General features: G+C 55.8%; 10 protein-coding genes across 10 annotated transcripts; 2 read left to right on the forward strand and 8 right to left on the reverse strand.

The window, feature by feature from the left end:
• Positions 1 to 123: 123 nt before the first annotated feature.
• Positions 124 to 461, reverse strand: K437DRAFT_269481 (uncharacterized protein; the record flags this gene model as incomplete). The annotated part of the gene is made up of 2 exons (XM_013386470.1): positions 124 to 249; positions 336 to 461. 2 exons carry the CDS (start codon positions 459 to 461, stop codon positions 124 to 126), a joined length of 252 nt encoding a protein of 83 aa, XP_013241924.1.
• Positions 462 to 852: 391 nt separating this feature from the next.
• On the forward strand, positions 853 to 4,689 carry K437DRAFT_237924 (alpha/beta-hydrolase). Its single transcript, XM_013386471.1, has 4 exons — positions 853 to 1,725; positions 1,842 to 1,929; positions 1,995 to 3,137; positions 3,251 to 4,689. Exons 1-4 carry the CDS (start codon positions 1,048 to 1,050, stop codon positions 4,318 to 4,320), a joined length of 2,979 nt encoding a protein of 992 aa, XP_013241925.1. The 5' UTR covers positions 853 to 1,047; the 3' UTR covers positions 4,321 to 4,689.
• On the reverse strand, positions 4,447 to 5,125 carry K437DRAFT_166852 (uncharacterized protein). Its single transcript, XM_013386472.1, has one exon. The coding sequence runs from the start codon at positions 5,020 to 5,022 to the stop codon at positions 4,573 to 4,575; it is 450 nt and encodes a 149-aa protein (XP_013241926.1). The 5' UTR covers positions 5,023 to 5,125; the 3' UTR covers positions 4,447 to 4,572.
• Positions 5,126 to 5,178: 53 nt separating this feature from the next.
• On the reverse strand, positions 5,179 to 6,021 carry K437DRAFT_269483 (uncharacterized protein; the record flags this gene model as incomplete). Its single annotated transcript, XM_013386473.1, has 3 exons — positions 5,179 to 5,585; positions 5,693 to 5,809; positions 5,904 to 6,021. The coding sequence occupies 3 exons, from the start codon at positions 6,019 to 6,021 to the stop codon at positions 5,179 to 5,181; spliced, it is 642 nt and encodes a 213-aa protein (XP_013241927.1).
• Positions 6,022 to 6,462: 441 nt separating this feature from the next.
• K437DRAFT_257991 (uncharacterized protein) lies at positions 6,463 to 7,297 on the reverse strand (the record flags this gene model as incomplete). Its single annotated transcript, XM_013386474.1, has 2 exons — positions 6,933 to 7,297; positions 6,463 to 6,861 (listed from the first exon to the last, which is right to left on the reverse strand). A coding segment is annotated over exon 1 (272 nt), but the record flags the coding sequence as incomplete, so codon positions are not given.
• Positions 7,298 to 8,376: 1,079 nt separating this feature from the next.
• K437DRAFT_166961 (uncharacterized protein) lies at positions 8,377 to 9,116 on the reverse strand. The gene has a single exon (XM_013386475.1). It carries the CDS (start codon positions 8,983 to 8,985, stop codon positions 8,443 to 8,445), a length of 543 nt encoding a protein of 180 aa, XP_013241929.1. The 5' UTR covers positions 8,986 to 9,116; the 3' UTR covers positions 8,377 to 8,442.
• Positions 9,117 to 9,282: 166 nt separating this feature from the next.
• K437DRAFT_257996 (uncharacterized protein) lies at positions 9,283 to 10,278 on the reverse strand. The gene is made up of 2 exons (XM_013386476.1): positions 10,062 to 10,278; positions 9,283 to 9,915 (listed from the first exon to the last, which is right to left on the reverse strand). Exon 2 carries the CDS (start codon positions 9,837 to 9,839, stop codon positions 9,636 to 9,638), a length of 204 nt encoding a protein of 67 aa, XP_013241930.1. The 5' UTR covers positions 9,840 to 9,915; positions 10,062 to 10,278; the 3' UTR covers positions 9,283 to 9,635.
• A 3,963-nt stretch (positions 10,279 to 14,241) lies between these two features.
• Positions 14,242 to 16,079, forward strand: K437DRAFT_263847 (uncharacterized protein; the record flags this gene model as incomplete). The annotated part of the gene is made up of 2 exons (XM_013386477.1): positions 14,242 to 15,871; positions 15,946 to 16,079. The coding sequence occupies 2 exons, from the start codon at positions 14,242 to 14,244 to the stop codon at positions 16,077 to 16,079; spliced, it is 1,764 nt and encodes a 587-aa protein (XP_013241931.1).
• A 217-nt stretch (positions 16,080 to 16,296) lies between these two features.
• Positions 16,297 to 19,578, reverse strand: K437DRAFT_257997 (uncharacterized protein). The gene is made up of 6 exons (XM_013386478.1): positions 19,016 to 19,578; positions 18,551 to 18,934; positions 18,231 to 18,459; positions 17,862 to 18,150; positions 17,677 to 17,788; positions 16,297 to 17,589 (listed from the first exon to the last, which is right to left on the reverse strand). The coding sequence occupies exons 1-6, from the start codon at positions 19,183 to 19,185 to the stop codon at positions 16,539 to 16,541; spliced, it is 2,235 nt and encodes a 744-aa protein (XP_013241932.1). The 5' UTR covers positions 19,186 to 19,578; the 3' UTR covers positions 16,297 to 16,538.
• Positions 19,579 to 19,898: 320 nt separating this feature from the next.
• On the reverse strand, positions 19,899 to 23,773 carry K437DRAFT_275247 (putative splicing factor 3b subunit 1). Its single transcript, XM_013386479.1, has 2 exons — positions 20,608 to 23,773; positions 19,899 to 20,528 (listed from the first exon to the last, which is right to left on the reverse strand). The coding sequence occupies exons 1-2, from the start codon at positions 23,705 to 23,707 to the stop codon at positions 19,960 to 19,962; spliced, it is 3,669 nt and encodes a 1,222-aa protein (XP_013241933.1). The 5' UTR covers positions 23,708 to 23,773; the 3' UTR covers positions 19,899 to 19,959.
• Positions 23,774 to 23,945: the final 172 nt, after the last annotated feature.

Consider the following 23,945-nt stretch of genomic DNA (forward strand, 5'->3'; position numbering starts at 1 on the left):
CACTGCCCACTCGCGTGTGCCGGCGTGCTGCCTGGCCCTGTGGGTGTGGGTGTGGACGTAGGCGTGGATGTATGAGCACATGACTGGACACGGGTAAGATGCGTGGGCCCCTCCAGTTTGGACTCACTTTTGGTGGCGCTGCACGGCGGTCCGGTCGAACAGGACAAGGGCGGTGTGCTCTGGGTCGGACACCTGCGCCCAAATATCGTCAGCCTTTTCCGGGTCGTGCTCGTCTGCAAAGCTGAGGAACTGTGTGAGTGGGCGAGTGTGTATGTGTATGCATCAGAGTCTCTCCACGCGGCGCCAAAGAAGGAAGAGAGACCAGAAGAACGCACCTTGACGACCTGCACGGGCCCGCCCGGCAGGATCTCGAGGTCGGCAACGTCGCTGCCGTCTGCAAGCTGCTGCTGGACCAGGCGCAGGACGGCGCGGCGCAACCAGGGCTGCACAGTCGAGCTCATCTCGGCTGCTGCTGCCGTGCACAATGCCGTGGGTTGTGGGGGATGTACGTAGCGTAGATGACCTCTAGCCACGGGGTTAGCTTGCTTGGGAGATGAGATGTGCTGTTCGCATGCGTGCACTTTGACTAGTGTGTCTAGAGTGGGGCAGAGCAGGGCAGTCGCGTCACGTGCGACGTGTCGGGTTCCGTCGCTGCACCACAGCGCAGCCCAAAAACTTCGAGTCTCACAAAGCGCGCCACATGGCAGGTGCAACAACACGGCACCACCCCACACACACCCGCAAGCGCTTTCCGCCCAGCATGTGAAAGCGAGCGAAGCGTTGAAAGGAGATGAGATGAAATGAGATAAAGCGGACCGGCCCGTCTCCCTCTCCGTTCATTGTCTGTGACACGGACAGACACCATGGTCTCTTCCTTGGTGGAGAGAGAGAGAGTATGTGTGTATAGCGCGGCCAGCCTCTGCATCCTCGCCACACACTCTCGCATGACCGCAGGAACACGACCCCACTCCCCCTGTCCCTGCCCCTGCCCCTGCGACTCGACACCTGGACGCGCATAGGTACAGACGAGATAGGCAGGCACACACGATGATCGACCACCTGCTCGGCCGCCCGTCAACGCGGCTGAAGCGCCTGCAGGTCTGCGCTGTCATTGTCTTTTGGCTCGCCGTACTGCGCCGCACCGACCGGCGGGGCCCCAATGTGCGGGTTCTGCGCTGGTGCACGCGGCGCGCGCAGCGCTACTCTCCCTGGCAGCTGACCGTCGCCGTACTGACCGCAGTGTACGCGCTGCGGCACGCCGATGCGATCCTCGGCGTCGCAGCGCCCGAGCCGCTGGCGCGCATGTACTCGCGCCCGTTCTACCGTGTCACGTGGATCGTCACTGCTCTCGACGCTGGGTTTGCATCGGCCATGCACCTGCGCCCGGCTTGGCTGCGCGACGCGGCATCGGTCGTCTTCTCGCTGTACTATCTGATCTACGCCGATGAAGCGGACGAGAAGCTGCGCAAGTACCGCGCCTTTTGCACCGTCGGCATGCTCCGCGCCACCTGGCACAAGACGGACAACCCGTACCTCCGCGCATTGACGCGCCTCACCTGGCACCGCCCCCGGATGGTCCAGAAGCTGCTCCTCCCGCGCCCCGAGCTCGGCGCACACGCCACCCGGCCCGTGCAGGTCTGGCTCTTCTACGACGGCACCGACGCCGACCTCCGCCACGAGCAGCAGCTCCTGCTCGATATTCCCGGCGGCGGATACATTTCCATGGTGCGTGAGAGCGAGCGGACAACGCATGATTCCGCCCGATCCTCCCGCCTCTCTTTTCCTCTCTTCTTTTTTGTTGCTGTCTGTATCTCACAACCACACCCCACCCCCGTGCACAGACCCCACAGCACCACGAGGAGCGGCTGCGGCAGCTCGCCAAAGAGACGCGTCGGCCCGTGCTGGCAGTCGACTATGGCAAGGCACCCGGTGAGTGCACGCTGCCGAAACCACCACCCCTTTGACACGATGTAACTAATGCTGCGTCTGCATAGAACACCCATTTCCCTACGCGCTCGAAGAGTGCTTTGATGTCTACCGCTCCCTGCAAGAGTCCCGGGGTAGGATCATCGGCATGAGCAGCAGCAGCAGCACAAGCACAGCCGAAGCATTCGGCATCCTCCTCTGCGGAGACTCGGCCGGTGGCAACCTCGCGTGCGGCGTCACGCTCAAGATCATCGAGTACCCCCAGCCGCACATCCGCTCCGCCTACGCCCGGCGCGCAAGCGGTGGGCCCGGGTCAGCACCGCCGCCGCTCGCGCGCCCGATCGGCCTGCTGCTTGCGTACCCGAGCCTCAACTTTGCATTCACCAGCTGGATCAAGCCCGAGTTCCTCCGCGTCCTGCGCCAGCAGAGCGAGATGAACCTCCACAGCATGGCCACGCCCGCTGAGACCGCTGGCCGTCTCGCAGCCGCGAGCAGCCCGCTCAACCCCGCCGCGCGCAGCCAGCCCGCGCGGCCGACCTCGGCAGAGCGAAGGGCCTCCGTCGCCACGCCACCCCCCGGCTCGGCGCTGGCCACGGGGGGTGACACCGGTTCAGGTGCAGGCGAATCCAAGGCTGTGAGGCAGCACGACATGCGAGCCGACCGCTCGTTCAGCAGCCTTGCAGCGCAGGCTGAGCTCCATCTCGCAGAGCGCGCGCGCTTCGCCGAGGCTGAGCCAGCTACTTCGGACGACCAGCAGTCGATCTCGGGCGAGGAGCAAGGGGATAATGAAGAAGCGACGCCGGTGTCTGCGGCAGTATGGTCGCGCATCGAGAGCGACGAGCTCGATACGCTGCGCACCGAGTGTCCGGACCTGCACCGCAGCGCGTCGATGGACCGCGCACGCATGGAGCACGCCGAGCGGCAGCGTCAGCTCAACGAGTTTGCCCGTGCCGAGGACAGCGACCGGGAGGCGCGCAAGGTGCATAAGGCACCCATCAACACACGCCTCACCATGACGTCCATGGCGGGCTACTTTCAGGACCGCATCATCACGCAGAGCATGCTCCGCGCCATGGCCATTCTCTACATTGGCCCGCGCAAGCAGCCCGACTTTGATCACGACTACATGCTCAGCCCGCTCATCGCGCCGCCGCGGCTGCTCGCAGAGTTCCCCCCAACACTTTTCATCTGCGGCGAGAAGGACCCGCTTTGTGAGTGAAGCACAAGTCCGCCCATCCGCCAGTCTGCCGTGCACGTATGCATACACGCTCGAACAGAAGCTGACCCCGTGCGCCCCCCTCCCCTGTTGATGCCCATCTCGCAGGCGACGACACTGTCGTCATGGCCGGCAGGATCCGTGAGGCCAAGGTTGCGAAGAAAGCTGATCTGGAACGGCGTCGCGCTGGGCGCAGTGCGCGCTTTGGGGAGGCGCTGCGCATGAGCCAGGGAGGCGCGACTGCACGGGCACAGAAGCAGCAGCGCGATCCGATCGAGGACGAGGACGTCAGCGAGACGGTCCAGATGCGCATCATCGAGGGTTGGAGCCACGGCTTTCTGCAGATGAGCTCGCTGCTGCCGGAAGCCAAGCAGGTCATCACATTCCTCAGCACCTGGGTCGTTGAGACGTTTGAGGTACATGCCGAGCAGACCGCTGCGGCTCAGCAGGCTGCGCCCCCGCTGGCCTGTCCTCCTCTTCCTTCTCCTGTTTCTTCTCGTGCCGGTCCGTCGGCACCATTGATGCATCGCGCGCGAAAGGGCCACGCCGCAGTGGTGCCACCATCCGCACCCGCATCTACTGCTGTCGCTGCTGCTGGTGACCCGCACCAGGCCGACGACGCGGATGACGAGGAGCCGCTGTCGTTCATCCCCAAGAGCACACGCTCACCATCTAGTTCCATGCGCGGATCTCCGGTCCCCAAGCCTGTCCAGTTCGCAGCGGCCACATGCCGGACAGCCGAAGCCACGCCATCGGCTGCAAGCGTCAACGCACGTGCGTACTCGCAGGAGAGCAACCCACTGGTGTTTCCACCCTCGGCGGCATTGAGCAGCAGCAACGGCGGCGGCGGCGTCTCCCTTGTTCTGGCACCTCCCCCTGAATCGCTCAAGGACGGACATGCGGCAGCCGCAAATGGCAGGCAAGTAGCTTCCGAAATGGGCGATGTATGCTCCAACTCCAACTCGCTCCGCCGTGGCTCTAAGACAGGCATGACGACCGAGGCAGAGGAGCGCTACAAGTCGCTGCTAGTCAACGAGCACAGTCTGCTGCAGCGCCGACGCGACGAGGCCGTCTTCGGACTTGGCGAGACGGCCAGCGGATTGCACTCCTCTGACGACGAACAGGGCGACGACACAGGGCGGTGTGCGACGGCGGGCAGCGGCAGACGCGCGCACTAGCGCTGGCATCACTACCACTGGCCTTCTCCATACGCTGCCCCTATCAGCTCCCTTTCTCTCCACTTGCTGGGATCCCCACTTTCGCTGCTTCGCCACATTAGGCTCTTTGATTGTTTACAATGACCCGACACAGACCTGGCTGCACGCATCGCAAGCAATTCATCCGTTCCGTACGCATCTGTTCCGGACGTTACTCCGCCCTTCATTCTCGCCATTCTTTCCCAGCTAATATGCATCCATCCACTGAGCACATTACCGAGCCTCTAGCATCGTCTGATACCAGCTCATATCATACCTGTGCATGTCAATGTAAAGCAAGCAACCATTCCACCATCGCCAGTTCAGCACAGTGCGTCTGCGTGTGGTAGCCTTGATCGGCTCTGGCTTCGGCAGGATGCAATGGCCTTCCCTGGAAAGTGACCCTTTTATATGACAGGTGGATCTTCGAATGGCCGGTTGCGTGTATGGGATGGGATAGGATAGGATGGTATGGTATGGTATGGTATGGAGAAAGACTGTTGCTTGCTGAAGGAACTCTAAGAAGCGAATGGAGAGAGTTCGACCATGGAAAGTCCCGAGAATCTGCGTTGGAAGGTTTGTAAGCCGCACCAAGCTGCGCTGGGCTAGAGAATCAGGGCTCCGTACAGCGCAAGCTGCAATGTTTGTGTTTTTGGGGCCTGGTGCTCCTGCTGTAGACCCCATGATGAATGCGCACGCGCTAGTATGCGGAAGTCAAGGACGCTGCGCTTTTGTTCTCGAAAGCATAGCGCACGAACAAAAGGCGGGTGACACGAAGAGAAAACGAAGGTGAGTGTCCAGGGCTGAACACAACAGATCCGGGCTTTGGCCCTTCTATTTTCAGAACAGGGATGCTGCAAGGCCAAGGGAGACGACTGCCGTCGTGGCCATGCCGAGCAGGACGCTGTTCAAGCCGGCAGCGCTGCTGCTCGGCCCAACAGCAGCGGCGTTAGCAGCGTTCGTGGCGGATGCACCGGCAGTAGTGCTCGAGGCGTTGCTAGAGCTGCTGCTGTCGCCACTGCTTCCGGTGGCCCTGTTGCTTTCGGAAGAGGAAGCTGTACTCGCAGATGCAGGCGTAGTCCCGTTCGGCTTCAGCTCAAACACAGCGCTCTGCGTGTAGACCTGCGGCTCGTTGAGTGAGTACCGCGAGGCGTTGACGAGCAGGACAGAGTAGCTGCCTGGCTGGACGCAGTCGACAAAGATCGTCGCTTCGCGCTCAGACGTGTTGAGCGAATTGGCAATTTGGACTGTGCAAACGGAATGGAGGGAGATACGAAGGGCGCGTTAGCTATCTGCATAAACTCCCCCCCAACTCCCCCTCCCCTGAGAAGATGCTGGCTAGGCAGATACTCACAGTTTCCGTTCAGCTGGGTCTGGTTGGAGTTGAGGAGCGCAACGCTGAAGATGCTAGGGTCAGACGAGTTGGATGTCCAGCGTAGAGTGTTGTTCTGGCACGCGACCCAGTATGCGTCTGTTCAGAAGCAGGAGATCATCACGGCGGTCAGAAGCCAATCTCGACGGCACGTCAATGCATGGCAAGCACGCCATAATACCCATGCACTCACCAGAGTCGGCGGTGGGGTACGTGATCTCCAGCGCTGCAGAGGTGCGAGCGAAGAGCAGAAGAGCGGCGGCAGCAGCCCCGGTGCCTGCGCCACTGAACAAAGAAGCGAGATGGACCATGATGATGCAACTACCAGGCTTTACCACGAGCGAGAAAAAGGTCGAACACGTTGGAAGTTGTGGGTCGAGCGAGGATGCAGGCAATCCTTGAGACTCAAGGTGGGAAAGGTTGAGAAGGGGGAAGGGAAAGAGAGCGTGGGCAGGAAAGAGAGTGGTCTGCGGTGGTGTGAGCAGGGGCGTGAAAGACAAACAGTCGAATGCTGGAGATGGATGCTGAGTGAGATGAGCGAGCCGAGCCGCCAACTCCCCAATCAGCGGCATGGGATTGTGGATGAGGGACTGAGAGGGTTGGAAGAGAGCGCCAAGCACACGAACACAGGAAGGGGCTGCACTCTCGTTCCGTCGAATGTTGATGAACTCCCAGAACTTCCAACTTCCCAACGGTCTGTTGCCTAACAGGCGCGCACTCTCGGCTGGTGTAGACTGTTGTAGCACGGGAGGCATCAATCGAGCTCCAGGATTAAGGGCATTGTGGTCCTATGTTCTCGCGAATGCTTCCAGAAGCAATTCGCCATATGAAAGTGCGTGTGGAGAACATGCATCTAAGCGACCTTGGTTCCCCTCTATTCGGTGAGGTACATACAATGTGCCTGTTATTCCAGTTCCATTCCCTTGCTTGGATCGGGCGACACCCCCTCTATCACTCTGCCGAACTGCGGCGGATTAGAGCAACGATGCCAACATTGTCCCTCTGTCCAGCTTGAGGAGTCTACGTGAGTAGCTACTACCAAAGTAGGACAAGTAGCCGTTGTGTGTGAGACTTTACCGGTCAAAGCGGCAAGAGAAAAGGGAAAGCGAGAGTGGTCCCTGTGGGAAGTGAGGGTTGGTTCCCATGATACTCTAGTAATAAGCGTGACCCGGGGGAAACATCATCGTCGGAATCACTAAACAACAACAGCGACAACAGCAACTCACACAACAAATCATTGCGTGCGGTCGATGATTGTACGAAGGCGATCGGCATGCTGGTGTCGGCGCAAGCGTCGCGCAATGGCTTCCAGTGTTGGTCTTCTAGCCTCTCCGTCGCTACCTTGAGGTACGTCTCGTTAACGAGAATGTGGTGAAGAAAGCTGTCGAGGACTTGGAGTTGGTACGCACCCGGTGCTGGTGATGTCGTACATGTAAAACACGCCATTTTAGGTCGGGCTCGACTTGCTCTGGCGATTTCGCATCCGCCAGACATTGTTGCCGATGTTGAAGCCAGCAGCAACGTGCCGTTCTTGCTGTCTTGCCTAATTTCGCTTGTAATTATCTTGTCGTCTGCGAGCTGCTTCTTGCCGGTACGGACCATCATGGAGCTCTGCGTTGCGCAGCCGACAGACTCGTGAATTTCCACTATGGGTGACTGGAAGCGAGTGGCTAGAGCATTGTACAGACCCACCAGCTCAGGCTCACCACGAAAAAGCATGTGGAACGGCGTGGCTTGCGGGCAGCTGATGACGTATCGTGGTTCTCCACAGGTGGTGCGAATGTCGTACAGCAAGCAAGTGACGTTGCTCGGTCGATTGTCAATTGTCGGCACCGCAACCACCCATCCTGACAGTGCTCAATTGCAGCCACTATGTATCGAGCCCTTCCGCGGCCCGCATCGGGCCAACACAATCAAGAGCCCAGAGGTCGAAAAGCTGGAAGTCTGACATGACATGTAGTGGCAGCTTATCACTTTCGGCAGGAGACTGCCGCTGTGTTGCCTGACAACCTGGGTATGCGACGACCACATGGGCTGCAGCTTCTTGGGCTCGAGCATTGGTGATCGCACAGCGGCGTTGCAGTTGCTGTGCTGATAGTTGCGTCGCATGATGCTCGGTCTGTTTGTGGATGAGATCACACAATTTGAGCAATTCTTATTGTGAAGTCGGAATGCAGCGGTATTTGCTGGTGGAACCCTCCACAGGTTCCTCCGAGTACATGCCTGGAGTACGAACGATTCCTCGCTGGGAGTTCCCTTCTTCAGATCCTCTTGCAGAGCACTAGCCTGGGAGTAGTCGAGCGACACGGATGTGAGATCGCTGAGATGTATTTATTTTAAGCTTGCCTTGCGCGCGAGAGCTCTATTTCTGGACAACGCGCCAACTACCAGATCGACTTTGCGTGGAAAGCAAAGGATCAGTGGGTCATACAGTTCCACGACTCCAGCGAATGTCTGCGACATCTTTCTTGGTTCGCAGATAGTGAAGAGGTTCGCGGTTGGTGTGAACGACGGTCAGCCGGTGACCGTCGTTCATCACCAGGGGCGCCCGTCGAAGCATTCGGCAGCAGCAGCAAGTATGGCAAACCCAGATCGAGTTCAGGTTCAATCAGCATCCTCGTTTGCCATGCGCAGCACATCTTGTGTACAACACATTTCTAGCAACACATACAAATAGCAGTTACACGCATATTAACACATTCCCTCAGTGTATCTAGTTCCCGAAGAATTCACTAGCCTGTCCAGAAAGTGACTTGCACCTGATCCCTTTGCTTCCGGCACTGTGTCCACTGGAGGTTCCGAACGGAGGTCCCGAACTGCCTGCCCAAAAGTGAGCCACGCTGACACAGGCGATCTGACCACCTTCTACCAAGGCCCCGAAATCTGTGGAGAGCGTTGGCAATGGCCAAAGCTTCTTTCTTCTGCATGAAAGTGGTTGTGTTCAGCACTCGTGAGTTTTCTCTTTTCAAAAGCGATCTGGCGCAAGTTGCGGACGTGCCCATGTTACATTTATGTTCTGGCCGGCTCCTCGTGATCCACATCCCCCTGATGCAAGACGGCCCCGAGCGCTTCATCACCCAAATCCGTGTCGATGCAGAAGACCTGGCGAAATCAGGGTACTTGAGAGTCTGCTTAGAGGAAAGCATCGCTTTCAGCAAATCAAAAGCAGCTCGCATATCTTTAGTAACCACCGGAGGTAGGTCTGTGACTATCAGACTTAGAATAACGAACGCCCATGCGAAGCGCATTGGTGAGCGGCGCAGCGATTTTGGCATCCCTCGCTAAGAACTTTCTATAATAACATGTTGCACCTGAAGAGCACATTTGCTTAATCGTCGTCGGTATCTCCCACCTGGCGATGGCCTCGACTTTGATGGGATCTGGTTTGATGCCTTCGGGTGTCAGGGTCATCCTAAGGAAGTGAGTTCTTGACGGAAAAACTTCGACTTTTCGGAGACTTTAAGCCCGTGCGCATGTCGCGCGGCCAAAATATCCGAGATGTGCATTTTTTTGTTCCTCCGCCTTCGAAAACACCACCATGTCATCGCGAGATGCCCTGAAGGTGAGGTCGATCATTGCTCCCAAAATGCTATTCACCATCCACTGGAAGGTAGCCGACGCTTTGGTCAGCCTCATGGGCATCACAGCCCACTGGTACAAGACATGGGGGGTGGTGAAAGTGGCCTTAGCCCTCGTTTCTGCTCGCAGCCGCAACTTCCCAACCTTCTGGGTGAGGTCTAAAATTGTGAAAACCCTCGTGGCATGTAAGCATAGCGTAACAATCATCGATTCGTACCAAAGGATGCAAGCCTTTGATTGTTACGTCATTGAGGCAGAGATAGTCGCCACACACAGGGCTCCTGAGTATTCAGTTTGAGCACGAGCAGCAGCAGCCTGGCCCACAGCGAATGATTAGCTGGTTCGATCACTGCTTTCTGTGTTTACTCATGGATGAATTGTTGAATGGCTTCATGCTCCCATGGCGATCTTGAACGTTCACGCTGGCAAAGGCCTTCCTTGCTGGTGACCTCGATGATATGATCCCAGGGTCGGGTCGGTGGAATACCGGGCTCAGCAAAGGTACCGGGGAGCTGGTGGTGAAAATGGGAGTGCCATCTTGCGTTGCCATTGATAACACCGACGGCCGCGGTTTGGAGGGCTGGGCTGATGGGCTCGAGGTGCAAGTTCCCCTGCTCCCATTCATACTGCATGCGATGGGCAGCCATCCAGCGGGAACCAAGAAGCACGTCAATATATTTCGGTGGAAGAGCTGGGACTGCTCCAGACTGCTCTGGCTGCTCTGTGGGAAATAGAGGGTTCACACAAACCTACACAGTACAAGCACACTTACATGTCTGGAAAGTGGAATCTGGACCGGAAAATAGAAGCTTTGTACAAATATATATATGCTTCGAACTCTTTTGACCTATGGGTTGCGGGCGATTGCGGGCTGCATGAGCACGAATATGACAGGCCTGCTCTGAGGCCTTGACGGACATACTGATGCTTAATGCCTAATCCCTGATCCTTGGTGCCCCATGCATGACACATGCTACATGCGCCATGAGGCATGTGTGCATGTATGAATTGATGTAATACATATGCCATATAACATCAGTCTATATATTTAGTAGCATGTTGCTGCATGCTCATCGCATTGGTGTCCATAAGCTCATCGTTCATACGTTCATATTTTGTACGACTATGTGATCATTTTAAGTATGAAGGACGTAAAACGCACCTTACTGCTCGAGACAATTACAGTTGAGAGATAAGAGGGGACGACTAGAAGGACAATTAGACGGTCGAGGAGGAACTTTGTCGTGTTGGGGTACAACGTGGAGATCAGCAACGGACCCAGATGATTTTGACATCTCGCATCTAGCACGTGACGTTCGACAGGGGTTTGACAGGCCTGCTGCATCGGGCATCCCGTTTCGAGCGATTAAAATTTGTGCCAAAAGGATCAACCTGCCTTTTAAAAGCGGAAGCATAAATCTGTACATACATACCAAAGCTAGAGGTCTATGCACTCGTAAGTTTGTATGCACTTCAACCTAGTTCGAGAACCATCCATATATCCTATTGATGCTCATGTATGGAAGAGATGCAATGCCACCCTTTGTTTACTCTTCGATCATGCTGGTGCCTGGCTGCCCGCTGCCCGCTGAGCGTTGATTGTTGGCGCACTTGTCTGCGGGCTCGACATTTGATGCTGCTCAAATCGAACTCAATACTAGGGTGGGATATGGCTGGATTTCGCTGTGGTTTGGCTCGCCGTGTAAGTCCTGTTATCCCGTTGTATACTTGACGCACCTCCGATGCAGGTGCGTATCGAACTTTTGGAGTATTGTGAAGCGACTCAATTATCATGTCTTAGGTCGTATGTCTATAATTCAGTACCCAGACACCCATTGGTCACTATCCACGCCTTCCCTCCCTGCCCACCACCTAGGCCCACCCTACATTGACGCTTCGGCGGATTTGTTTGCAAATTGAAGCGGTCTATCAGACAGAGACGTGCAACCGTGCAAGGGGTTCTGGCGGTCGGCACACCCCAACCTGCATGGCTGAAGACAGCCTCACTCTATATTTACGATGTATGCACGCGACTTTGCAATGCTGAATGATACATACATACTGCGTAGTGACTAGCGTCCATGTCGCGCGATTGCACATCATCGATCATTAATCATTAATAAAGGACCGTTCACGAGGAGGTTAAAGCTTGGACTCAGTATCTGGGTATTACCTGAGTGCTGAGTACTGAGTACTTGAGTCAGTGTTAAGTACCGGGCAATGTGAACGATGTGGGTACGTATTTGTGTGAGTAGATTCTGTTAAGCGCTGCAGAAGACAAGCGAGAAGCTCTGGAACTTTTAGTATTCTTCCCAACTAGCTGTCTCTAAAGTGTCGACATGCAAATAAATAAATACATTTGAGTCTGCATGCGGTGAAGGGCTTGAGCCGCCATGGCCTACCATCAAAGCCTAAACCAAATTAATTGCATCATCTTCACTTCTAGGCATCAGGGGGAACATCTGATGATTGTGAACAATAATTCTGGGCCGCCAAGCTGCTGGAGCTCTCGTTCTTCGCAGGCTCTGGCAGCCTGCAGTCTCTTGTCTGTCCAGGATCTTTCCTCCATAGACAACTGACCTACCGGGGCACGAGTTGATGGGATTCACGCAACCAGCACATAAAAGCTGAGCAACAGCAGGGAAGCTAGACAGATATCGGCTGTACAATTCCACATTTAAAAAAGAAAAAGATGGTGAGGGTGCATATCCACACCCAAGCCAGCCAGAACCCCAAGCCGATGCGAATGTCTTGCAATGTTGTACAAAATAATGTGAAGTGTGAATGATCAAAGAGCTGCAAGGGACCGTCCTATTTAAACAAAGTTTAATGATACTTTAAACAAGTCTAAACTCTCGCGTGGCTGCGGATATCCGCCGAGGAGGAAAGGGTTGTGTGCCAAGGAGCAACCGTTTGACTAGCTTTGACCACATCTGTCCACACACATGTCAGTTTTAACAGTGTGTATCAAAATCGATTATTTCATGTCGCTCTTATATAAAGTGGTTCATCTGGCCATTTGCCTGCAGGGTGCATCTGTCAGCACACGTGCTTAGACTTGCCTGCTCAAACTTGCACGGGGGGCTGCACGGCACCCATTGTCTGCATTCCATTGCAGCAAGGCTGTGAAGCGCAGGCAACCACGAATGTACGTACAACTTTCATAATTCCGTCTGTTTGTACCCACGATCGATGTATATATAAATACGTATATACCGGTTTTTGCTGCACCAGGCTGCCCCCAGAAATCGGGTGGCCGAATTCAAGGAAATAAAGAATTCTTGAACAGCAACGGAAGTGTGAAATGTTGGAGACTGGGCTGGCGTGGGCCATGTGCGCGACTCGCATGCTAGCCGAATTTATCGCCTTGCAGCCTTCGGCACTTCGCTGTCCGCAGCTGCGCCATATGCATGTACATGCATACATGAAACAGGTCAACAGGCACGAACCAGGGTGTAGTCTAGCCGCCAGGAACTCAAGCTCTCCCAGGTCCCAAGGCTAGTCCTCATTGCATGATTCCCCAAAGTAATGATTCCGCAGTCCATTGCACTCTAGAGTGGTGGTGCGCCTAATTGCGCTGCGCGCTGACCCGCCGAAGCCTGCCCTGACATGACATGCTGATAGTGAATGGGTACAGTATGTAAGCAAAACTATCAGGGCGCCTCCCGTGCCGTGCCAAGCATGTTGCGGGCTCCATGTATATGTATATATATATACATATGTACTCGTATGCATTTCGCTGCATTCGACAAAGTCGACAAGTCTTGTTTGACGAAGTGTCCCGCAGACGTCGCTTGGTAGATTCCAAACTTGGGGGCTCGGCTGCCATGTATGTACGTGCATAGATACATGGTCAGATGCCCATGAGTCGGGCTCGAGAGTTGGGCACATTTTAACAGTGTTGGAACCCTCAGCACTGAGAGCTTGTGAGTCATATTAACGTGCTGGCATGCTTGCGTGCAGGTGTTGGAGCCTCACGCTGCTCTACGTATTTAGATTGGACAACGGACCAAGCAGCCCGAGGTCGTATGTAATTGTGTGGGTCAGAGTCCGATTGCCGTCGGACTGGTTGAGTCTTGAGCACTCTGCCAGACTCCTCCTCCACCTAGTCTAGTAGTTGAAACGGCTTGTTGGATGGATCGCCGGTCGGAGTGTCGGCTGTCCGTCTGTCCCTGTGGCACAAGTCGTCGGTCAACTGTCCACCGTAATGTCAGAGTTCGGCCTGTCACATGCCACGTGTCGCACATCTGTGCTCTGTACATTGTGTGTAGAGCCACGGAATAACATTATTGGGGTTGAGTGAGGACTGAGGAGCATTATTTGCTGCGCTAAGGACCGAAAGGGCGGTCCGAACGGAATGGACACTTTCATCCCGATTCCGAAGAAGATGTGCGCGAACGCCAGCGTTGGGCTTGGGCATCTTCCATCCAGAAGAGCAGTGTTTGTATGAGAATTGAGAACTGGGAAGCTTTTGTACAATCAGAGAGGTTCGCCCTCTGGAGATGCCATGTCCCGGCGTTCAGTGCCGCACAAGAGTTGTCAACTCCAACAAGTGGTGCAGAGGCAAAATGCGGACCGTTCAAATCCTTCAATTCGTATGAATAGAGGTCCAGCAATTTGGTGCCGTCAACTCTCAGCCTCTCGCTGAGTTCATTCCAGCTGTTCATTGCAGTCGGAAACGACGGTGACTTCTGACTTGACTCCATCGGCACGATTTTGACCTTTCGACCTCTTCAGCCTTCCTGGAAAATTGAAGTGTGTTGAAGAAGAGCGAGGCGGACCGTCCCAATAATTTACCGTGGGGCTGAAGCGCCGGTCGCCTCTGCGTGCCCCAGGGATGGCTCAGCTTGGCTTTTCCCAGCCCAAAAAAACGTTGACGGTACTGAATGTGGCGCTCACATTCCGGTGCGGGTGTGTCGCGCGCGTATTGCTCGACTGGCCACTATCCCGAGATGCAAGGCACAGCTGGCGCTGACGAGGCCATGGAGGAGGCGAACTTAGGGAGCTGGAAGTTGCCCGCACCCGCATCTTCTTCCTGGTATGCTACCGCTGGCGACAGCGCCGCCGAAGCAGGGCCAAGTGTCAGCAGCGGCCTTCCTCGACCTTCGCTCTCTTCGTCGTCCAGCACAACAGTATCGAGTGCAAGCAGCATACGGGGAAAACGGTCAACGAAAGGAAATGTGCCGAACGCATGCGCACACTGCAAGAAAGCCCATTTGGCTTGCGATCTTGAACGGCCGTGCAAGAGATGCGTCACCTTAGGCAAAGACCCCGATAGCTGCGTCAATGTCCAGCACAAAAAGCGCGGTCGACCTCGTCTGCGTAGTCGAAACAGCGCAGAAGGCGGCGAATTGCAGGAGCAGCTGTCGACACTGTCACGTGCGCCTCCGTCGACAAGCTCGCATCATCAATGCATGTTACTGGCTCAATTGCCTCCGCTCGTGACGAGTATGGGCACGGACGCTGGGCGTATCGCGCCGTCACCCAGATATTCGCCTTACGACGCACCGAAATTAGTGCCCAGGCATTCGGACCCTTCGTCTCTGGGAGCACCATCAGCATTTGCGGGCATGTCCGCACCCATTGCGAATGCGCGAGGCAAGCTGAGCAGGAGCCGCAGTCTACTATCTCCAGGCGATCATGTCATTCTCCCGCCGCTGGTGCCCATGGCCTCATCATATGATACCACAGCCGACCACCACAGAGGCTTGCGTGTGACGGCGGTTCCGAGCGGATACTCTACACCACCCGAGCGGATTGTGCCACCTCCATCACTATCACCTATTGCCTGTTCCGCTAACACAGTACCTTGGCACCCTGAGTCTCGCTTACCCAACACTGAGCCGCATGGACCAGCGGTGAACGCTTCGAAGCGTCGCTCGCTGGCAGCGTTCGACGACCGGGTTGCTACGAGACAGGTAAACGCGCCAGCATCATCGAGCCGGGTCACCTCATCAGAAGCTTCTGCATGGCTTCCCAACGCCAGGACACAAGGTGCATATCCTGCTCCCACGACACGGACCCTCCCCAGCCACTCGACAGCCTACGGCTCCCGTGTACTGCCTGCGGAAGGCTATTCTAGTGCTCCGGCGCGGCCACCACCGCGGTTTCCCACTTCCTCTTCGAATCTTGCGCTTTCTAGCACGCAGCCTCGACCACACCTAGCTGCTGAAGATGTCGACGATGTCGACCTTGTCGGATTACTTGTCTGCACCACTGGCCTCGTGTGCCTTCGAAGTTCAGAGGAGTTACGAGCGCTGCTTGGCTACTCTGAGCGCGATTTGGTCGAGATGTCCCTTCACAGCATATTGCATCCCAGCGATGGGCCAAAACTCGAGCGTCTTTGCGCGGACCTGCTGAGTCCCGTCGGAATCCCCGCCATGGCCATCCTGCCGCGCAGCGCGACGATAGATGTTCGCGCCGCCGATGCAGACCAACTTGCCGTACCAGCCGCAGGGACCATCTTTCCTTCGAGCCAAATGCGTCTCATCAGCGCCGACTCGAGCGTGCTTGACTTCGTCGTCCAGCTGCACCTCGGCGCTTACCTTGGCCTGGAGCTTCACCAGCCGTCCACGTTGAGCCGTGCGTACTTTGTCGTGCAGATTAAACGTGCACGCTCCCTTGGCGGCTCTGCTGCGCGAATGCATCAATTTCAGGCTCAGACAAATGCGGGGGCCAGCGTCCAAGGCGCCTACGGACGACCGAGGCCAGCTTCTCTCCATCAACACAGCGGATCGGCGCATTGGGAACAGCGCCGAACAGGATCTTTGTCACCTCGCGTATCGCGTGACATGGCTCCCTAGTCCCAGGTCGGACACCGAAACAGAACAATGCAGCACAGGCGTAACGAGACATTGCCCAACGGAACCATGGTCCGAGGGAGGCTGCGACCACTGGCGACATTACAAATGAAAAGGCCGATGCGTTGTCACCTTTTATTGTTTCACTGGAGCGGATGAAAGGAGCCCACTACCCGATTTGCATCGGCAGTCATGGATTCAATTTGACATCATACTGCGCTAAATATCTACACATCGAGTTAGCATCTGCTTACTATCACGGCCCGGCCCATCAATACCCCCAACATGCACCTTTTCAACCGCGGCCATCCAGTAGAGAATAGAGCTCGAGCCAGATCGCGCACCCTTGCACCCAGTGGCTGCTAGCAGCGAGCAGATTCATGTATTTCTGGAGCATTACGCGATAGTTCCACTTTCTTTGGGCGTACATGTAGTGGAGAGTTGGCGCGTTATGTATCGTGCTCACGCAAACGCGCTACCGTGCCCTTAAGCAAATCCTGTTGGTCAGTGAAGCGGATGCTGCGTTGCTCGCCTGAAGGTGTGCCAGGCACGGAAGGAATTCCTGGCGTTTGGGGGGGCGTCGCCTTAATTGATGTCTTTTTAGGCATCTCAAAGCCGCCGCTCCCGCTGTCGCCGCTGCTGCTGCCGGCTGATGCGGGCATGGTTGGTCGTGCTTGTGCTGCATAAGCCTTCTTCGCCGCGATCGCTGCCCTGATCTCGGCACTGCACCCCTCCGCTGCATCCTTGACAGCTGCTTCCCGCTCGCAAGTTAGCTCGTGCTCGAGAGCACGCTGGAACTCGCGGACGACGTGGGCGATTCGCGATGCATGCGGGTGCACAGCGTCTGGCGCTGGTGCAGCGACAGGCGTGAAAGCACCATCCTTAGTCGGCATCGAGGTGGGCAGCTCCATTGCAGGCGGAGGCGGACGCGTGACACGGCTGGCTGCCGGTTCGGGACCCGCGTCCTCATCGGATGCGCTCTCGCTGCGCTCATTCAGTACTTTTGCTGAGCTCGAAGAGAAGCCGGAGCGATCGGTTTCCGACTCGTCCTCGATAGCATGCTGCCTCTGTGCGTGAGTTGGAGCCGAGATGATCTTGCCCTTCATGACAGACAATTGCGTTTTTCTTGCTGGAGGCTTGCGCCAGAAACTGTCTTTGCGCCAAAACAGTGCGCAATGCACAAGACCATCCCACAAAGCAAAGAAAGGGTTCCAAACCTCTCTGACCTCAGACATACCGCCGCCTCGGCCATTGGCGCCTCCTTCAGTGATTGAGTTGACGCGCGAGGATGGTCGCGAGGTGAACGTGATGGAGCGTGTCTGAGTTAATGTTGTCGTCCTTCTGAGGATCGACGGGCCCAGCTTGGATACCGGAACAGTAATGCCATGACAGAGGATGGAGGCAAAGACGATGAAGAGCACAACAGGTGCGTAGACCGCCCGAAGCCGTTCTGAGGCTTCCGGAAGCTCACGCAGAGCAACTTGGATGTAGAAGACAGAACTGGATGCGCGGGAGCAGACTTCAAGTGTCAGTTTCTGACATTTTCACATAAACAAGGCGGTACCTTATTCCTGTTCCTATGCTCACCTGACTCCAATAGGGCCAAACCATCCAGCAAAAGAGCTTTCTTTCAAATTGGTCAGAGCCGGGATCAACTTGGTGGCCGAAATGACCCAAGGGGGACGGCGCAGGATTAGCACTGGGAGCATAAAATGTGCGATAGAACGCTATCAGTGCTAGTCCCGATTCAAGGGACAAGGAGGCTCGCTCACGTGTGATAGAGAGCACGATGACTCTCCAAGCATCAAGCTGCAGAAAATTGCCGCTGGGAACGTATTGTTTCCAATCGATGATCGCGCCAATGTAGATGAAGACGGCCGTGTTGAGCAGCATGTCCAGGATGTCCTGTGTGTCGTTGTCTTCTGTACGTAGGCGGAACCAGTCATTGTACGTGAACGAGTTGCCGCAGATGAAGCAGGCAAGAATGTCATCAGAGCCAAAGAGACCGGTCGTACCGAGGACAAAGAGGGCGAGTCCCAAACCATAAGCAAAGAAGTTGTCCTACACCCAAGGAGATTCCTCTGTCAGATTGATATCATTTTCAAGGCGAAATGGTATGGTGCTTCACGATATGGACGCACCTTGTCAATGTACTGTCGAGCTTCGGCCCACTTGAGCGTCTTGCGTGCAATGTAACCGACGACTGCGCCGTATGCAATGGACACGCCAATCTGGTAAAGCACGGCCGAATAGCCCCAACGGCCAATTTCATCACCGACGCTCAGACCCTCATCCTCGCCTCCGGGCAGGCGCTGAATCAGGTAGATGGCGAGATACATAAACGGGAAGCCGAGGCCATCATTTGCGCCACTGTCAAACAAGCGCAGATGGGAGGAATGCGTTGGGTGTTAGTCTTGATCGGCTCCTGATCGTATCGGGAGGAGTGCGGCAGACTACCCACCTTTCTGCGACGAGAATGTTGCGCACATTGACAGGCACATGCTTTTCCGCGAATCGCCCCTTGGTGATGCTGTTGGCGAGGACAGGATCTGTCGGAGTTACAGCTGCGGCCAAGCATAGGCTCTCGAGGAAAGAGAGCCCTGGGATGATCCCCCAAATGAGTAAGGCTGAGGTGAACCAGGCGCATGTCATGACGAGGATGAGGAGCACGGAGAGAGAGAGGCCATTCTTGGGGAGGTACTTGGCAGGGAGAGAAATGCCGCAGAAAAGAACCTGCACGCCGATCACGATGCGGGTCAACTGGTAGGTCATGTAGTTCGTCGTCTCGGTGTCGCCCCAGGAGAGAGGGTCGACCCAGCCAAGGACATAGGGACCTGTGATGATCCTATGGAGAAAGGTGGAGACGAAAAAAGAGTGGAATCAATATCTAGTCCAGGAGACGAAAGAATGAGGTGTTCCATCTTACCCTGCGGTGACGGCAATGAGAGGCTCGCTCAAATAGAGCCGCTCTTTAACGACATAGCTGATGAGGCCGTATCCAACGATGAAGAACCCAAGCACACTAAGTGCCTTGGAGACATCCGTGATGTCCGTGTGAACAAGCTGGACCGCTCGGGTCCCGATGATCTCGAGCATCGAATTGTATACGTGCGCTGAGCTCGACAGGCGGGAGTCTCACGAGAAGACGTTTTTTGTTTGCTTCCACGAAATGGGGAAGGAGGTAAGCCGGTGTCAGTGAACCGACAGGTGCATGCTGGCGGGCTGGCCAGCGATGAGGTGAAGGTGGCAAGTGGCAGTGGAGACCATAGAGGAGATCGAAGGAAACAAGCCTCGCTCTGCGCAGCCAAGGGCGAACTGCTGACCCTGGAACACGTGCGCTTATATGATTCTTGACGGAATATGAGTGTTTCCTTAGTGTTTGCTGCTCCACTAACCGCCTGAGAAAAGCGTGAGTAGAGGGGCGAATGGTCGATGGACTAGGCTGTAACCGTTTCGATGTGACCTGCGAGTGTGTGTAGTGAGGTTGAGTTGATGGCTTTTGAAAATTTCCTATTGTGGACGTGATGGTTTGGACTGTGCATTGCGGGCGGCAAAAGTGATTACCTTCAAGACTGACTCTCAATTCTGTCCCTGTGTTCACGCTTGAGAAAGAATAGGGTTGCGACCACTCGCAAAGGCCACTGGACTCGGAAGCCGCGCACTCAGTGCTGATTTTCATAACAAAATCCAAGAGAGAAGCGCTACCACGATACGTGATGCTGCGGGACATGCAGCAGCGCCGTGCAGGCCGCGTGTCCGGCGAGACAGGCGATAAGGACAAGAATTGAGCTTGACTGAGAAAGAAAAAGAATGGACGTGCTCGTAGATGACGATAGTAAAAGCTATTAGTACATTACATGCGATATCGCATCACAGGATGGCGTAGAGTTCGTGTCGCTTGTAGTCGTTGCGCTCGTCGCTGAACTCCTCCATGGAAGGGTAGAACGGAACGAGGGCGTCCTGCGCACCAAGGTAGTTGGTGTTGTAGATGCGCGCGTACACCTCTCGCACCTTGCGCGCCGGGTGGAAAAGGCCCTGCAGAGTATAGTTGAACAAGTAGCCTGGCCCCAGCGCGACGCGCATCGCCTCGATCGCTTCCATCACGGCGCCAATCACGTGCGGCGATGTCTCAAAGATGTTTGGCCAGAGCAGGTTGAGCAAGTGCTGCATCGAGTCCTCCTGGCCGAGACCTGCGACGCCGAGCGCGAGATGCTTCACGATCGAAGCTGACGTCTGCCGGTGCACGTGGTCACGGTCCGTCAATGCGTCTTCAAGCGCTCCGATGATGGCGTAGACGTAGTCCTTGCCCATCTCGCCGATGTACTCGAAAACGAACGAGAGCGCCTTCAGCACACCGGTACGGACATTCAGTTCTGGCTGGCGGTATTCATTGAGCAGATGTGGAATCGTGGTAAACGGCCCCGTGGTCTCCGCGACGACTACAGTGCACAACAAGGAGGGAAGGTCGTTAGCGCATGTCTTTGAGTATTGTAGACTCAGCAACAAAGAACAACTCACTCGCAATGGCAACAGTGGAGCAGACGCGTGATTGCCTCTCCTGCACGCGCAAGTTAGTCAACAGAACCTGCAGCACATCCTGCGGGCCAATAGCCTTGGCAATGTAACCGAAACTATTGACTGCAGCACGTCGGATCGCTTTCTTGTGCGCCTTGAGCAGGTCGAGCAGTTCAAAGCAGATGCGCATCCATTCTCTGGCACTGACGAATTCGGCACCGCGATCCGCAATACGCCCGATGAGGTTGATCGAGGCCTCTTGCACCTTCTCGTGTCTGTTGCGCAAGATGGGCGTCATGCGGGGTAGCAAGTCCTTGATGGGCGGATTCATCTGCGTCATACCGACCACGTTGGCGATCGCAGTGATGGCGCTGATGATGCTGGCAAGCGATTCAGGGAATTCTTCTCCGAGCTGTTCAAACAGAACGACGCCCAAGCGCGCGAGGAGCTGGTCCTCCTCGCACTGTTTAATGACGACGGATAGCTTGGTCGTCAGATCAGCCGCCTGCTGACGCGTCTTGGCATTCTTGTTCCCCAGCCGCCAAAGGATTGTCGAGACAATTTGTGTCAGGTACGGTTTGACGCGCATGCCGAGCGCATTGACAACCGTGCCGAAGCCTTCGAGCATGACATTGTCTTCGATCGTTTGCTCTTGGAATGCATAAATGAGGCCATCGATCAGCTGTACCTCGAGCCGTTCGTCAATGTCGGCCGCGCCGAGAGATGCGACGACCTTTTGAACCGTCTCCATCACCATCTTCCTGAACGGCTCGCTCTCATCTTTGAGCTCGTTCACGATCCTGGCCACAATCTCTGACACGCCCGTCTTCTGCGCTAACTCGACGGTCGTCTCGACGACTTGCTTGTAGTTGCGACGGTCGAGTGCCATGCGACGCACCCAGAACGCCTTGAAGAACTCCGGCAGCATGTCCTCCTTGAGGTAGGCGCCCGTGACGCCGTCCGTCGCGGCACACTGCTTGACAACCTTGAGGACGATCTTCTTCATCTCCTCGTCAGCGCTTTGGAATTCGCGGATTAAGGTGGGGGTAACTTCTTTGACGAAGAAGAGAGTGTTGTCTGAGTCCATGAGCGGAATGATGAAGCCGATTGCCTTGAGAAATGCTGCGAGGCCCTTGCCACGATGCTGTCGAATGCCCGTCCAGAGTGGCTTAAGGACGTTTTCAAAGCTTTCAATACCGTACGGTGCAGCAGCTTCGGCAAGCGCAGCTAGCGCAAGTGCTGTCATGGTCTTGACTTTCTGCTGTTCGTCTGCGAGGCCCGGTTCGACGCAATCAACCAAATTCTTCAAATGCGGCAGAATTGCGCAGCCCATCATGATGGCGATCTGCTGAACAATGCGAATACCGGTGTGCCGTGCTTGCCAGCTTTTTTTTGATCGACAGACAGCTCGTAGGAAGGGTAAAAGCGCGGGAATGCCGAGCGCGGATGCGACAACCGAGAAGGCTCTAGCGGTGGTGTTCCGCACGTATTCGTCTACATGGTCGATATCAGGTCGCATCGTGCTGATCATGTGCGCAAGGCCAGCTGCTTTGGAGAGGTTGCTGATGATCTCCCTGCCCTCGACTCGCGCGTAGTAGTCCTCGTCGATCAGGAGCGGCTCAATAACGACGAGGATGCGATGGACATAGGGTCGAACCAAATCATCAAGCTTGTATAGGATGCGATCGATGACCTTGACCAGCAAGTGCCTTTCCTGATCTTCGAGTGTCCGCTCCATCAACAGCGGCAAGATCTTGTCAAAAAGAGGGCCAGCACCAAATTCTCGTGCCTTGTCTGTGATTTGCCGGAGAGCTGACTTTCGCATGGGCGGGCTGCCATTCTTGATTTTGAGAAGAAGCCTCATGATCTTGCGCTCCTTGAGTTCGTCAATACTGAGCTCGGTCTCGTCTTCTTCGGGGTTGAGGATTTTCTTGAAGTAGGTCTGGTCTTCCTTCTTGAAAAATGCAAGTTGGCCCACGCCAGGGATGTCTGTGGGTAATTCTGGAATCATATCTTCTAGTGCTGCACGAGCTGCGGTCTCGTCCTGCATCATGAAACCTCCGGTCTGCAACGGCGTTGCCATCAGCTTGTGCGCGTTTGATCGGACGGGTTGGTAGTCGGCCGGAGGCTCGACAATCTTGTAGCCTTCCGAGGGAAGGATCGAGTCGAGCTCTTCGTCGCTCATGTACCGGTTGCGAGGGTCAAAATAGAAGGTACCATCGATTGGGGTTGTCGATATTGATGCGACTGCGCTGAACCCATTGGTGGAGGCCGCTGGGGTCTGATCCCAGCGAGACGCTTTCACCGGCATAGCATCCGGCGCCCCTACAGTCGCTGCTTCTGCTGACTGTGCTCCCTCTGGAGCTGCTGGCGTCTCATCCCATCTCGATCTGCGCTTCTTGGGGGGCTGAGCGGAAGGCCCATCGTCCGTCGAGCTTGGCGGAGGCGACGTGTGGGAAGAAGTGGCAGGGGTGGTGCTGTCTCCAGCAACATCCCATCTCCGCTTCCTCTTCATTTTTGGCGTTATGCTCCCCTCTTCTTTACCAGACTGCTTTGCATCGTCTTCTTGGTGTCCACCATCTTGGCCCTCCTTCTGCCTCTCCTGTATGATCCTTTGCACTCGCTGCTCTTCCCTTTCCAACTCGGCCTGTCGCATCGCCTGTTGGAACGATCCTTCCCCTTCCGCCCCAGCACCCTCACCACTGAAGGCATCGACGGCCTTTTCAGGTCCTGCATCGCGATTGAAGCGCCGATTGTGATAGTCACTCTGTCGGTTAGCTATGATGCGTTGGGCTGCGCGATCCTGGAGCGGGTCTTCTTCGTGATTCGCAAATTCGTTGAGCAGATGCTGAGGCGCAGTGAAGGCATCGAGAGGGTTTGCCGGGCGGGCCCCTGCATCGTCGTCTTCTCCGTCATCCTCGATAACACCATCCCCATCCATGGGCAGCTCGCGCACATAGTCACTGCGCTTTGAACCGGAGCCGTAGATCCCTTGGTCGTAGCCACCAGCTTTGCCAAAGCTGAGCTTGTCGCTTACGCCATTCGCGGCGGCTCGCTGTCGCGCAGCCTGGAGGGATTTGATCTCGTCTGCCTCCTCGGTCATGGTGTCCTCTTCCTGCGCTGCCAGATGGATCCTTCTCAAATGGGCTGTTCTGCAGTGTTGTAGGTGTGTTCGGATGCAAGGGCAAAGAAAGCGCCCATCAAGTCAGCAAACTCAAATGCGCTTCGTTTCAACGTAATCGGAGCCTTGGAGGGCAGGGGACGAGAGCGGTGTGGCGTCTGGTGCACTGTTGCACGCCATTACGGGACTCCCATGGACCATGCAACAGCTTTTCCAGCTG

This window comes from Tilletiaria anomala, assembly GCF_000711695.1.
Source record: "Tilletiaria anomala UBC 951 chromosome Unknown K437scaffold_73, whole genome shotgun sequence".
Lineage (NCBI taxonomy): Eukaryota > Fungi > Basidiomycota > Exobasidiomycetes > Georgefischeriales > Tilletiariaceae > Tilletiaria > Tilletiaria anomala.

Bases quoted from the DNA above. Each gene is read 5' to 3' on its own strand.
- K437DRAFT_257996 (XM_013386476.1), bottom strand. From the start codon at position 9,839: ATGGCAACGCAAGATGGCACTCCCATTTTCACCACCAGCTCCCCGGTA.
- K437DRAFT_237924 (XM_013386471.1), top strand. From the start codon at position 1,048: ATGATCGACCACCTGCTCGGCCGCCCGTCAACGCGGCTGAAGCGCCTG. The intron at 1,930-1,994 runs GTGAGTGCACGC...GCGTCTGCATAG, and splicing joins CGACTATGGCAAGGCACCCG to AACACCCATTTCCCTACGCG. The intron at 3,138-3,250 runs GTGAGTGAAGCA...CCCATCTCGCAG, and splicing joins CGGCGAGAAGGACCCGCTTT to GCGACGACACTGTCGTCATG.
- K437DRAFT_275247 (XM_013386479.1), bottom strand. From the start codon at position 23,707: ATGACCGAGGAGGCAGACGAGATCAAATCCCTCCAGGCTGCGCGACAG. The intron at 20,529-20,607 runs GTGAGTTGTTCT...TGTGCACTGTAG, and splicing joins CTCCACTGTTGCCATTGCGA to TCGTCGCGGAGACCACGGGG.
- K437DRAFT_257997 (XM_013386478.1), bottom strand. From the start codon at position 19,185: ATGCTCGAGATCATCGGGACCCGAGCGGTCCAGCTTGTTCACACGGAC. The intron at 18,460-18,550 runs GTGGGTAGTCTG...CTTGTTTGACAG, and splicing joins AACATTCTCGTCGCAGAAAG to TGGCGCAAATGATGGCCTCG. The intron at 17,789-17,861 runs GTGAGCGAGCCT...TTATGCTCCCAG, and splicing joins CATCGTGCTCTCTATCACAC to TGCTAATCCTGCGCCGTCCC.
- K437DRAFT_166852 (XM_013386472.1), bottom strand. From the start codon at position 5,022: ATGGGGTCTACAGCAGGAGCACCAGGCCCCAAAAACACAAACATTGCA.
- K437DRAFT_166961 (XM_013386475.1), bottom strand. From the start codon at position 8,985: ATGCCAAAATCGCTGCGCCGCTCACCAATGCGCTTCGCATGGGCGTTC.